The sequence below is a fragment of the Ursus americanus genome, chromosome 14 (genome assembly GCF_024610735.1).
Source record: "Ursus americanus isolate L20-20 chromosome 14, mUrsAme1.1.p, whole genome shotgun sequence".
NCBI classification, from domain to species: domain Eukaryota; kingdom Metazoa; phylum Chordata; class Mammalia; order Carnivora; family Ursidae; genus Ursus; species Ursus americanus.
In genome coordinates, this window is record NC_142140.1 from 32,738,381 (window position 1) to 32,751,030 (window position 12,650).

Sequence of the window (12,650 nt, forward strand, 5' to 3'; positions counted from 1 at the left end):
CTCAGGGGGGTCCCTGAGTGGATTGCATGGGTCCAGAAGGTTCTTGAAATACTGCGTGCACACTTGTGTTTGCTCACGTGGGCCACAGCTCTCACCAAATTCTCAGAGACCTCCGTGTCCCCACATAAGAAGCTGAGACCCTCTGTGAGATGGATGGAGGAGTAAATGAGAGGATTTTAGCAATGTTTGTCCTGGTGGTGAAAGTATTGCTGAGAGAGGGATGGTGACAGTGGTGTTGTATCTGTGTAGCCGCTCATGCTTTCTCCCCGGTTTCAGATGTGATCAGTGTTTGAAAGCTTGGGAATATCACTCAAACCTTCAGCGTACTCTTGCATTTTGAGACCATCTTGCACCTCAGCCCATGAGCACGTGTGAAGGAGTCCCCTGTGCTGACAGGGGTGCTGGACTGGGTGTTGCATGGCCTGGGACTCATGTCTGAGCACCTTCATCTTTGTTCCATGTTCACCTAGTTAATGCCAGGCAAGTGACACAGACCTGGTAAGCAGCAGGCCCTGTGGGAATGGCATGTTTGTAGGGGAGCGGCTATAGGAAATCATATTTGTCGACCTTTTGTGCAGAAAGGAAGCTCCGCTCACTCAACACAGAGGCTTGATACTGCTCTCAAGTAACCCAGATTCCCACCAGTCGGGCAGAACCAAAGCTGTTGAGATTTCAGTGTTTGGTGGGCTGGAGGAGTGGCTGAGGTGGGGAGGGGATGTGGAGGGGGGTAGAGGGGGCGGGAGGGGGGAGAAGAGGCTTGTTCACATGCTTGTTAACATTTGACGGTCTTTGACAAAGGAAGTCTAATGCCCTGCCCCGGTCAGCCGGCGATCCCCCCCCCCCCCCCGGGAGGCCCCGTTGTGCACAGGAAGTCAGACACTAATGATGTTAGCGAGGGGACAAAGGCACCCGGCCCGGGAAGGGCCTAATTGCTGTGTCCGGCTCCCAGGCAGCCGGCCTCAAGCTGGAGGGGGCTGGGCAGGATGCGCTAAGTGTTAACACCTGGAGCCGAGCTGCTGACTTCCTGGTGCTTTCTTTTTTTCTTCTCTGTGGCTGGGTGCGCACACAAACAGACACACACACATTCACAAATCCCGGCTGCATCCCAGGGGGACATTTTGGGATGTGGTCTCAAAGAGACTAGATGGAAGTGGTTCAGGCTGGAGGTCACATTGAACCGGAGCTGTGCTGAGAACCGGTTTCGCACGAGCCCCCTTGATTTGTGCACGGGGTTTGGTGACTGCTGCTTCACATCCGCGCTGGCCGATTCCTTCCCTTACCCCCAGGAAATCGGGGAAAGGCCAGACCTTGCAGAAAGGCAGATACGTATTGAAAGAGGCACTGTTGCTTTGGCTTGAGACATTCTAGTTAGAACTGATGGGAGAATGCTCCTGGGGGAGAGATGAGGGTATTGACCATTGTTTTGAGCCACCTGGGGTCCTAGGGAGGTAGGACAGTGGCAGGATGAGGAGTGATTGGGAACACCTGCCAGCACCCAAGGGGGTTTGCATTTCTAGTAGTGTACAAAGCCACACCTGGAGGGGTTGGTTGGAGGAGCTGCACTCCAGGGAAGTGAAGGAACTCAGATGTACCCCCTCCTAAGTGGGGTCTCTAGATTCTTCATGTCTACACATGGCTTTGGACCTGGGACCCGTGAAGCCCTCAGTTTTCTCTGGAGTTCAGGGAATGCCCCCAAATTATGTAAGAATGTTTCTGGGGGAAATTGGGTAAGGAATCTTTCTCACGGGATTCTTCTTGGGTTCTAGAAACCTTTTCCCCTTAACGACAATTAAAAGTGAAGACCCCCTGCCTTGGCCAGTAGCCCTGCCGGGATGGCATTAGTGGCTCACTTGCTGCGATGGCAAGCGACAGAGCGGGAGCCTGGGGTCCCTCCAATAAGCCAGCGATGGGAGGCAGCTGTGTGTACAGGTTGACCCACTTGGATTTTTGCAGCTGGAGAAGGAGAGAGTTTAAAGAGGATGCTTGAAGCCTGTCTCCTTCCTAGAGGAAGGGGGAAAAGCCACAAATAACTTGAAAAGGGGTCTAATGTTGACTTGCTGCTTCCCAGTGTTATTTTAAGGAGGTTTTCCTCTCTGAGACCACCATGTGGACAGAAATAATAGGCTGACAGAAGGGGTCGTCTTGCTTTCGAGTGTAGCCTGTGATATTTCGATTAGCACTAAAACCTAAAAGGGCGGCCTTCCATAATTTCCAAATATGCGAAATCCACCTTGAAGGAAGCACATGTGTGGGGCACGCTGGGGACCTGCCTGGCTGGAGGAGGCTGGGTCCCCATGGCAACGTCACAATCCCCCATTTCTGCAGGCATTTGTGCTGCAAAAGCAGAATTCCAGATGTGATACAGTATTTGGAGACTCCGTCCCAGGACCTCAGAAACAGTATTTGAAGCGGTACAATTCAGTGCACGCTCTCTGTGTGGTCCTAAGGCTTTTTATTAGTAGTTTTGTTTTGATCCGAACATTTCCTCTGAGCTTAGGCATAACAATCATGTGTACAGCGTGAAGTTTTCCTCTATTGTCTAATCACTGTTTTGCTCTTGCAGGAAGATACTTTCTTGAGCTTCTGGAGTGACGTTTTTATAACTACCTTTAACAGCTAAGTGGGTGGAAGTTGGTAGCCGATTTGCTGGGTGGGTGTTTGGGTGGTTGGTTGCTTGCTTCCTCTTCGTACCCAGTAGTTACAGAAAACCAGTGAATCTGTGTCTGCGAAGTTGTCTGTGTGCTTTCGAAACTGCAGATGGGTTGACGGTTACCTTAAAGATGCCAGTTGTTTGCCATGCGGTTCTCATTTGAGTGGATGGGAGTGGTGTGTGCAGCCGAGGGGAAAGGTCTGGCTCTCTAGCCAGAGGCATGTTTTATAGCTTGCTTTTAACGTTTTGAGAATTGGAAAAATGGAACAATCCTGTCTATTTGTGAGTATCAGCCATGGGAGAACACACAGCCCAAGATCCTTAACAGACTTAATTGGAAAAAGTACTTGGGCTTTTGCTTTGTGAAAACCAAGAAGGCTGCAGAGCTTTGTTTTGTTTTGTTTTTAAACACAGGAGAAGAGTCAGCCGTGTGTATGTGTGTGTGTGTGTGTGTGTGTGTGTGTGTGTGTGTGTGTATCTCTAGGTTTTCACTGCATGTGTGTGTATATTCCAGTCTGGAGCAAGGAAAGGCATTTAAAAATATATTAAATTCACTCAGGCCAGTTAGAATAGTTGCTATTACAATATATAAGTATGTCAAATCTATACACTGTATACCTTAAACTTAGACAATGTTATATGTCAATTCTATCTCAATTTTTTAAAAAAGTTACTGTCTGAGAAACAGCTCCTATAAATGCCCTAACACATCTTTATCTTTAGTGAATGGGTTTTCTTGGGCATGAGGGTGGGGGAGTGGAGGAGGGGTAAAAAGGCGCTTAGATGGAAACTAGAGCTCTCAGTTTGATAAGCAGAACACATGGTAACTTGGCATAGGTTGGCTCCATGTTAGAACTCAGAAACAATTGTCCCTTCAGCTTTCCTTTGGGGAGCGTGAAATTAGGAACATGTGTGTGCTGATTAGCAACATGTCAGAGATGAATCATGATTACGGCTTTGGTCTAGTACACAGGCCATGCTTTGGAGTAGTGATTTCCTACCTCCTCGAGCAAATCTCTCTAATTAGCTTAAGATCTCTGGGTCTTTTTGGGCCGATGCAGTAATTGCTGGTGGGAACACACGGCTCTCCCCCAGAGCTTGTGTTCCCGACGAGGCATCTGAGCCCTCACCTCCCCAAATCAGACAGCTGGCACCCTTCGTTCCTGAAGTTGGAAAGTGAGAGAGAACAGCTCCCGGGAATGTGGAGAAGAATATCTTGAATAGATCCAGACCAAGCCGGCTTTGTGATTTATTAGCCTTGTGTTTTGGGTTTGCTGGCATTCTCCTCAGCTTACATCACCTGGGGCTTCTCTGCTTTTTGCTGACTTCTTCCTCCCCACTCCATCCCCTCCACCTTTTTTTTTTTTTTTTTTTTGAGTTAAAGGTTTGAACTGAAGTGGGATTGACTTCATTTATGAAACCATCTGAACCGAACCTGTGCAGAATAAATTGACCCCATGTTCTGCCTCTTGCCTTCACCTTGTCCACTGGTCAGAGACAAAAGTGTCAGTCCTGTTGTGCATTTTAAGCCTCACAGAGCTGTCTGCTATCTTTTACATCTCACTGACACACTGGAAACCCAAGGAGGAGGAAATGTTAGGGAAAACAGAAAGAGTATACTGGCCTTAGTTTTTTAAGTAGTTGCTCAATGTACCTTTAAACACCCGTTATCTCGGTTCTTTCCGATGGATGCTCTTGTTTAAATTTTCACCCAAACTCAGTTCACAAAAGCATTACCAGCTTTCTGAGAGGTCCTTCCTTAACTGATTTGGAAGCAGTCTTGTTTAGGCCTTACTGTTTGACCTGCCTTCCACTGGAAGGGGGGTACTATAATTAGCACAGTCCTTTTCAAAATGCATTTTTCCAAAATGGCAGCTAAGCTGTTTTGGAGCTGGATTGGAAATGTTGCTCTGGGAAGTTGGTGTCTTCAATGGGCTTAGAACCTCCAAAGGCCCCTCAGGAAATGGGCCCTCGGATGGCTGCTCTTTGTGGGATCCCTGCCTGTGGCTGTCTTTGTGTCCAGGCCTTTGCTGCTTTGCCATATGGGTGGAGCATGGTATGGGTTTTGAATTTTATTCCTTTTGAGCACTTATGGGTTATCGTCCCCTCCCCCTTTCTGGAGTAAAAGATGTTTTCTCCATTATGTTCCCATTTGCTGCTTCCGTCCCTGCTCACCATAGAGTGTTCATTGCAGAGCCCCAGGCACCTGGGGCTTGCTTCGCGGCTAGCATTGGAACAAATTAAAAGCTGCCCGAAGTACAGCAAATGGGGGCGGTTAATTAACTAAGAATGTGACACCCTGAGGCCACAGCATTGGCATTTATAGATTTTAAGTAACAAGCAACAAACAAGTACTCTTAATTATAAGCTCATTAAATATCAAAATGGGTATAGTAGCTAAAAGCTTAGAATTGTTTACTGAAAAACAGCTTCCAAAGCCATTGACCAGCTTTGTAAGTTGCTTATCCATATTGTCTTAGTGTGAGTCCTGATTCCAAGCCCATAAATCACCCTGTCACATGAAGCTAGGTCCTCTTGGGTTCTTGGTGTACATAACTTCATCATGAATTCATTTATTCAGTCAGGAAACTAATATTTATCAAAGGCTGACTATGGGCCAGGCCCAGGACTGTGGTGCAAGCTAGGGGGAGGATGAGGGCATAGGACGGCTACCCTGGTCCCTTTGACTTCAGTCTCTCCCCATCTGATCCCTCCTGAGCACTCACCAGAGATGGGGGTCACTGTTCCCACCAAGACTATTCCATGGTCTGGTGGTTAGTGCCCTTGTCACCTTGCCCTGACCTGTCCCTCCATCTGCCAGACCCCCCAGTTCTGGATGCTGACACCGATCAGATCTGGAGATGCCCCTTCCTGCGACCATTTCTACTTTACATCACCCCCACGCTGCACAGCTCTCTCCTTGCTTATTAGGGCAGGAATCTTCCCAGGAATGGTGCCATCACTCTTTCAGTGTGTCACGTGCTGTGCAGAGAGTTTGATATGTGTCATCTCACATAGTCCCACACTGAGCTTTTCCAGGAAATTTTATTCAAACACTTTATAGAGCTCAGCGAAATGAGGCTCAGGAAAGTGTAGAAGCTTGTCTAAGGTCACACAGCTTGGGAGGGGGAGATTTGAACACACATCTGTACAGCTCCAAAGCCCATTCTGTTAACCACTCTTCTACTACAGATATGTCCAAGGCTAGCCCACAGAAGCCTGTATCTTGGATGGCAGATTCTGCAGCAGCAGCTTTGATGGGTCAGTGTCCCATGTCTGCCTGCAGCCAGGGTGGGATAGAGCTGCAGTGACAAGTGATCAGTCAGTCTGCCCTGGTGTGGGAAGGTGAAAGCGACAGTACATGGACGAGTGTGGCATAGATCCATTTCAACCACACTGCTACTGAAAGTATATGTATGTATTAGCTTTCAGTTGCTGCTGTAACACATTACCACGATTTAGTGACTGAGAACAGCACAAATTCACTATCTTGTAGTTGTTGAAGTCAGAATTTCAAAATGAGTCTTCTGTGAGGCTAAAATCAAGGTGTGGGCAGGGCTGGCTCCGTCCGGAGGCTCTAGGGGAGAACTGATTTTCCGCCTTTTCCAGCATCTAGAGACCAACTACATTCCTTGGCTCACTAGCCCCTTCTCTCTCCATCTTCAAATCCGGTAGTGTAGCATCTTTAAATCAGTGTTGGTCTCTCTGCCTTCTGCTTCTGTGGTCATTTCTCCCTCTCTGACCTTCCTGAATCCCACTTAGAAGGACCCTGGTGATTACATTGGGCTCATCAGGATAATCCAGAATAACTTCCCCATCTCAAGTTCCTTAAACTTAATCACATCTGTGTAGTCCTTTTTGCTGTGTAAAGTAACACCGGTTCTGGGGATTGTGATGTGGACATGTTTTTTTTTTTGGGGGGGGGGCTATTATTCTGTCTACCACACAGTGTAAAGAAAACAGTAGTGCTTTGTGGGCTAGCCTGGGCACACCATTTCCGATGGGGTTTCCGAGGGCTCGGAAGCAGCAGGTGCATTATTTGGGTGTGAACTGAGGACAGCCTGGTGGAGCATCTGTCCGATGCATGTGCTGAGGACCCGTGCACGGGACGACTTCCAAGAGTGAAAGGTCTTCCAGTGCACACGGGAGCTGGGCGTTGCCATGGAACTGAGCTCTGTGCTCTGTTGCCTCTGAGCTCAAGGACCAGGCTTGGTCACAGGGTCTTTTGGTCTCTGATTTTTTGTGGAATTAGAAGTACCATTTTGCATGTACATTGGCAGAAGTGCCATGCCGGTCAAGTTGTAGGGATGGACTATTATACCCCCTATCAAGTGAGTATGCAGGTGGGTCTTATGTGTCAGAAACACAGTGTGATGGAGCTACACTAAGCCGGAAAGCCTATGGAGGGAACAGGGCCTGGCTGATGGGAAGGGCATTCTGGGATATGGAAGTGCTCCAGAATACACACTGAGCAGTAATGCAGTGCCTGGAGGAGTCTGGCAGGTAGGGAGGGAAGTGCCTGAGAAGATAGGCAGGAGCCACATCAGGAATGTTCTACAATGGACAGGGAGCTGGGGATGGGCTTGGAACAGAGGAATGAGGGCAGATTTGCACATTAGGAGATCATCTTGGTGGCCAGAGCCTGTGAAGATTAGGACCCAAGTCTAGTTCACGGCCAACTGGCCAGCCTTGCAGGGCCTGGGTGAAGGTGGAATGCTCTGTGGGTTGTGAATCAATGCTGTACACAAGCCTCACTGTCCTTTGAGGCCAGCTCACTGGACCCCCTTCTGAACAGCTCTGCATGCAGCATAGACCTTATTTGGAGGGATTTAGGTTCTTGTCTGCAGGATATAGCACATGTCACTATGTTGGGCTTCTTTCCACAATACATTGCTCATTGCAAGTGCCCGGTAAATACCGGTTAAAAACATGCTGCTGTGGGGCGCCTGGCTGGTTCGGTCTGAAGAGCCTATGACTTTCGATCTTGGGGTCGTGAGTTTGAGTCCCACATTAGGTGTAGAGTTTACTTAAAAATAAAAATCTTTAAAAGAAAAACATGCTGCAATAGAAATATAGGGAAAACAAGAACAAAGTGAAAAGCTGAGAGTCCTACAAGTAAGGTGACCGGTCACCCTGACTGGTCATTAGAGTCCTACATACTTGAGAGCGTGCTGTTTAAATGAAATGCATTTCCTTTTTGAAAAGCGCTCCCTCCACAGGGCTTCACGTGCTTCTCCTCAAACCCCTTTCCCAAGGGAAAGTTGTGCAAATTATCTTTTTAGGAAGATAATTGAGGAGGCTCGGACCATGTGGAGTGAAGCGACCACCCCCATGGTCACCAGCAGGAGGATGGAAGGATTAAGGTACTTACCTTGGCCTCCTTGCATTTTTTATTTCCTTCCACAAGCTCCCTTTTCTTCTCCCTTCTAGTCCAGTTATCCTTCCTTCTTTCAAGCTTCTGGGGTGTGCTGTCCTCCCCCTTGAATCATCCTTTGTGAGGTGCTGCATGTGGCATTTCATAGGCTGTATGCTATCTTATGGCTGGCTCTTCACCCTAGCTACATACACCTTGGATGTCACACTGAGAGTTCTTGGAGGGTCAGGGTGTGATTTGAAATTCATCTATGTACTTTGCATGTGATCCACATACCCCGTTAGTCTCCTTTGAAGGAATGAGTTGCTTTGCTCCTGAGGACAGGGACTGTGGCTGTTTTGTTCACCACTCTACCTAGCATAATGTCTGGCTCATAATAGATGGTGAGTGATTTTATATCCTGCGGCTTTGTAAGGGAGGAGAAGGGTGTGATTTTGTGTGTCTTGGGCATTTCCTAGGAGTTGGGGGGATGGCACTGTCTCCTGCTTGGTCATGTGACTCGGGTCTTGGCCTTCTGGTAGTTGGGCATCCCCTAGTGGCACACGAGAGGCCTTGTCCCTAAGGAATTATGGAGGCATTTAGGATTTTAATAAGAAAACCACCCTTTCCAAAGTGTTTCAGCTCAGGGGAGGAAATCCAGAATGAATCTTGTGTATGTGGGAAAGGGAGGATGGAAACAGGAAAGCTGGAGAAGGAAAGTGCATCAGGAAGAAGGGGTACCTCAGTAGATCATGGGCTAGTGCACCCTGTTGTTTTAGATTTCCTGTTAGGGCTTATTTCTCACTTGAATTAGGATTGGGGAGGGGGGTGTGCGTGCGCTCACGCGCACCCCTTTCTGCACAGCTGTGCCTTCCTAAGGTCCATGTTTATCTGAGCTCAGGGATACAGTTTCAGTGGGCATGCCTGGCATCAGGACAAGAAGCGTGAACATGCCTCCAGCATATGGATGTGATGGGGTTGTGGCCCGAGACCCTGGGCTCTATCAGAAGTGTTCTGCACATTGTGTCTCAGTGTGACAATTGCCCATTAAATATCGGGCTGCCAGCATATGGTTTTCCCCAGCATCCCCTTTGTTGAGTGGAAACTTTAGCTGTGTGGTTAGAATATTTTCCCATCATTTAGCGTTTCAGAATTAACTGTTTTGGAGAATTTTGCAATTAATGCTGAATGGCACATTTGCAGATTATTACAGAAACAGTTAAACCAGAGTCGGCAGATCTGTAGCTGCTCTTTCCCATGATGGATAAGTGGTGGGTTAGGAGAAGGCGGGGCAATGGGAGGATTCCGGTGCTCCCTCTGTGGATGCTGTAATTAAAGTGGGGAGTCTGGCGGAGTTGTTATCCCTGCTATTAAGAGTGCAGATGGCTAACGGCCACATCACCAAGAGTTAGAGTTAGCCCTTTTAAAGTCTTTTTTCTTTTTCTTTTATGACCCACCCTATATATTCCAAGCCATAGGTATGGATGCAGTGAAGAATTTTCTCATTAAAACTAATGGCTTATTCCCACACTCATTCCCGGTCTTGGAATGAGAAACCTGTTTCCTTAGGCTTGAGGAATTGCCTATCTGTCGTGGCTTAAATAGAGCTTTTGGACGAGAGTGTCTAGTAGGCGAATTTTATAACCAATCAGTGCTCAAAGCAGATCCAACTGGAAGGGCTCCAGCTGGCAGCTCATGGTCTCTCTCCCCATTTTACTGTTAATGAATTATTATTTAACCCCCAAGCACAGAACAGCATGCTCCTATTGTCTTAGAGGAAGCGAGCGCTCATGATGCTCTTGGCCTGGCAGTTAGGAATCTCCTGGGCTGGAGGGAGGTTGGCAGCCAGTGGGGGAGAAGGGGCACAGGGCAGGTGGGAAGAGTGGTAGATATCGCTCAGCGACTGGCATGACCCTGGGTCTTTGCAATCTTGTGTGCATTTTGACTCTATGGGGATGTGCGCTGGAAAAGCAAAATTGGCTTCTCTCCTCATCATGTTCTCTTGTTTTCCCACAGGGAGTGGGGCCGGCCAGCAGGAACAGCGGGCTGCACAACATCACCTTCAGATATGACAGTAAGTAACTGGCTCCAGCGCCAAAGAATGGAGCCCTTTCAGTGATCTAAAGCTTACGTAGCTATGCTTCGTCAAGGACACTGCAGGTCCTGGGGTTGAGGAATTTTCTGAACCTGCTTGGGTTTATCAATAGAGCTAAGGTGGCTCAGTCTCAATTAAGCCACTCAAGTATTTGGGAGCTTGAATAGGTCAAGTGTCCTCCATAGCGTTGGGAGAAGTTGTGTATGGAGACCTCCCCTGATGTCTTCAGGACATAACTATGTCCTTAAGAACAAAGGCAGATGCCTGTAGGGGCCCAGCAGGGGACCAATGAGGGAAGCTATTTAAGTGCAGGGATGCCAGGGAGCGGTAGGGACTGTGGACAGCCCAGACCACCCGGGTCTGGTCTGAAGGGAGCGCTGGCTTCTCCATTCCAGCTCCTCGTGGCCTTGCCCCTGAGTGTAGCCAGGTGTGATTTGCAAGAAGAAAGAGAAATTGGCTTTTTTTTTTTTTTTTTTGGTTTGCACATTTTTTAATATTGGCATCTATTTAAACATGTTCACAAGCACAGAGTGGGCCAAGCGAATGTGAGTCCCAGCTTGGCCTGGGGGTCTCCAGTTGGCCATCTCCGTGGGCCTGGGTTCCAACTCTGATGCCCTCCCTACCTGTCAGCCGTGAGCTGTGGTAGACCACTTGACTTCTCTAAACCTACGTTTTACGTCCTGTAAAAGAAAGATTAGTTTCTTCCTCAGCATCATGTTGAGGCTTAAATGAGGTAATGCTTTTAACTGCTCAACTCAGTTGGCCTGTGATGTGCACTCAGTAATTGATACCTGCCAATATTAGAAGTCATTCCAACCGAAATTGGAATACAGTGTCTTTCTGGCCCTTTCTCTCAAGGAAGTGTGGCTTTATCTGGCTGAATTGTTTCCTGAAGGCAGGGTGGGGTACTTTTTTATGATTAAGAATATAGAATTCCCCCTCAGCAGCTGCTTTCATGCTAAGAAGGTAATTATATAGAATTGTGAGCGTTTTAGCCTTATGAACCATAATTTATACGTAAAAATGTTAACAAGAGGGAGCTTGACTCCTGTTCGGTAACTCCTGACATTTGATTCATCTCTTGGAGAGGATTATGAATCCATGTCAGTAATAGGTGTGGGTCACAGGGAGGCCTCTGAAATGATTCCTGCTAAAGCAAGATTTTTGAGATCGTATATACAATCTAACAATTTTAAGATACAAATATGTGTGTCAAATTTATGCCCACAGTTGCTGACGTGAGTACCTTAAGTCAACCAGTGGGGACTTAACATTTGAAACAGATATTTCATGTTAATGGTGTGTACACGCTCTGGGTAAATGTTACAATGCTAACGAAAGATTTGCAAGTCCAGGATACTTAATTCAGCTAAGTAAAGACATGTGTAAGAGATCTCTCTTTGAGCTACAGAGTTAATTTCTAATATATGCTCTTGGTCCTGGCAGATCTTGTATTACATTCAAGAGCTCAAAATTTTCTGGTCAGCTGCAAACAAGTATTTGCAGCTCTAATTTAATACGGGGTTTTGTGAAAGAGGATCTGTACCTGTAAAACTTAAAAGTATCTTATTGTTTTCTTCATGGAACTAAATATTTGGCCCACGTGCTTAATGCCTGTCTCTTAGTCATTATTTTCTTTCTTATTCTTCAGCATTTAATTAGAATTTAATTCGCAACTCGAATTGACTCCCGAGACATCTGAAGCTTGGTTGCATTTTGGCAGAATGTCATTTGGGCATAATTTTTTGGTAACCAGAATCCAAAATGTTAGAGTTCCTAATAATTGGATCCAGGTTTGTGTAAAAAAATTTATTCATTGTTTTCCATTGAAAAGATATTTCTTTCTCTCTTCCACAAGGAAGTTTCTGTTGTTGCTCTGTTGACTGGTTACCAGTTCTGTTTGAAATAGCTAAGAACCAATTACCAAGTTGTCACCAAAAGCACGAAACTACAAAATCTTATTTTTCTACTCCTTTGCCATTTGATGTTACAAAGAAAGAAAATGTCTTGCCATTAAGTCAAAAGTGAATTTCATAGGTCTCCATGTCTCCTTTCGCGCTGCATTTCTCATTTCTTCCTCAGGCTCTGAGGGGGTAATGCCTGAGTAGGTTGTAATACATTTTCTTAATTCTTAGACTTTATATTTGCATAATTATATTTACAGAAACCGGGAGAATGCTAATTTTGGCATTAGAAATGAACAAAGGAGAAAAACCATGATTTGCTTTTATTCGCACATCTTTTCCTAAAAGCTATTTAAGTCAGAGGTTTCAATAAATGTTTGAACTTGGGGCACCTGGGTGGCTCAGTCGGTTAAGGGTATGACTTCAGCTTGGGTCATGACCTCAGGCTCCTGGGATCGAACCCCATGTCAGGCTTCCTGCTTAGTGGGGAGTCTGCTTCTCCCTTTACCCCTCCCCAGCTCATGCTCTCTCTCTCTCCAATAGATAAAGTCTAAAAAAAAAAAAAAGTTTGAACTTGACGAGTATGGTGGGATCTTGTCTTTTCTTTTTTTAAATTTTGGGAAGCTAGTTTCAGCCAGGATTTTCTGC

The 12,650-nt window shown here is 46.6% G+C and overlaps 1 protein-coding gene across 2 annotated transcripts in view; it reads left to right on the forward strand.

Moving 5' to 3' along the window:
* IL17RD (interleukin 17 receptor D) overlaps positions 1-12,650 on the forward strand; it is a 64,360-nt gene that overhangs the window by 29,252 nt on the left and 22,458 nt on the right. For both annotated transcript variants that reach the window (XM_045807399.2, XM_087866940.1), the window contains exon 2: positions 10,020-10,077. In XM_045807399.2, coding sequence (XP_045663355.2) covers positions 10,020-10,077 — 58 coding nt within the window. The remainder of the gene's footprint in view (positions 1-10,019; positions 10,078-12,650) is intronic.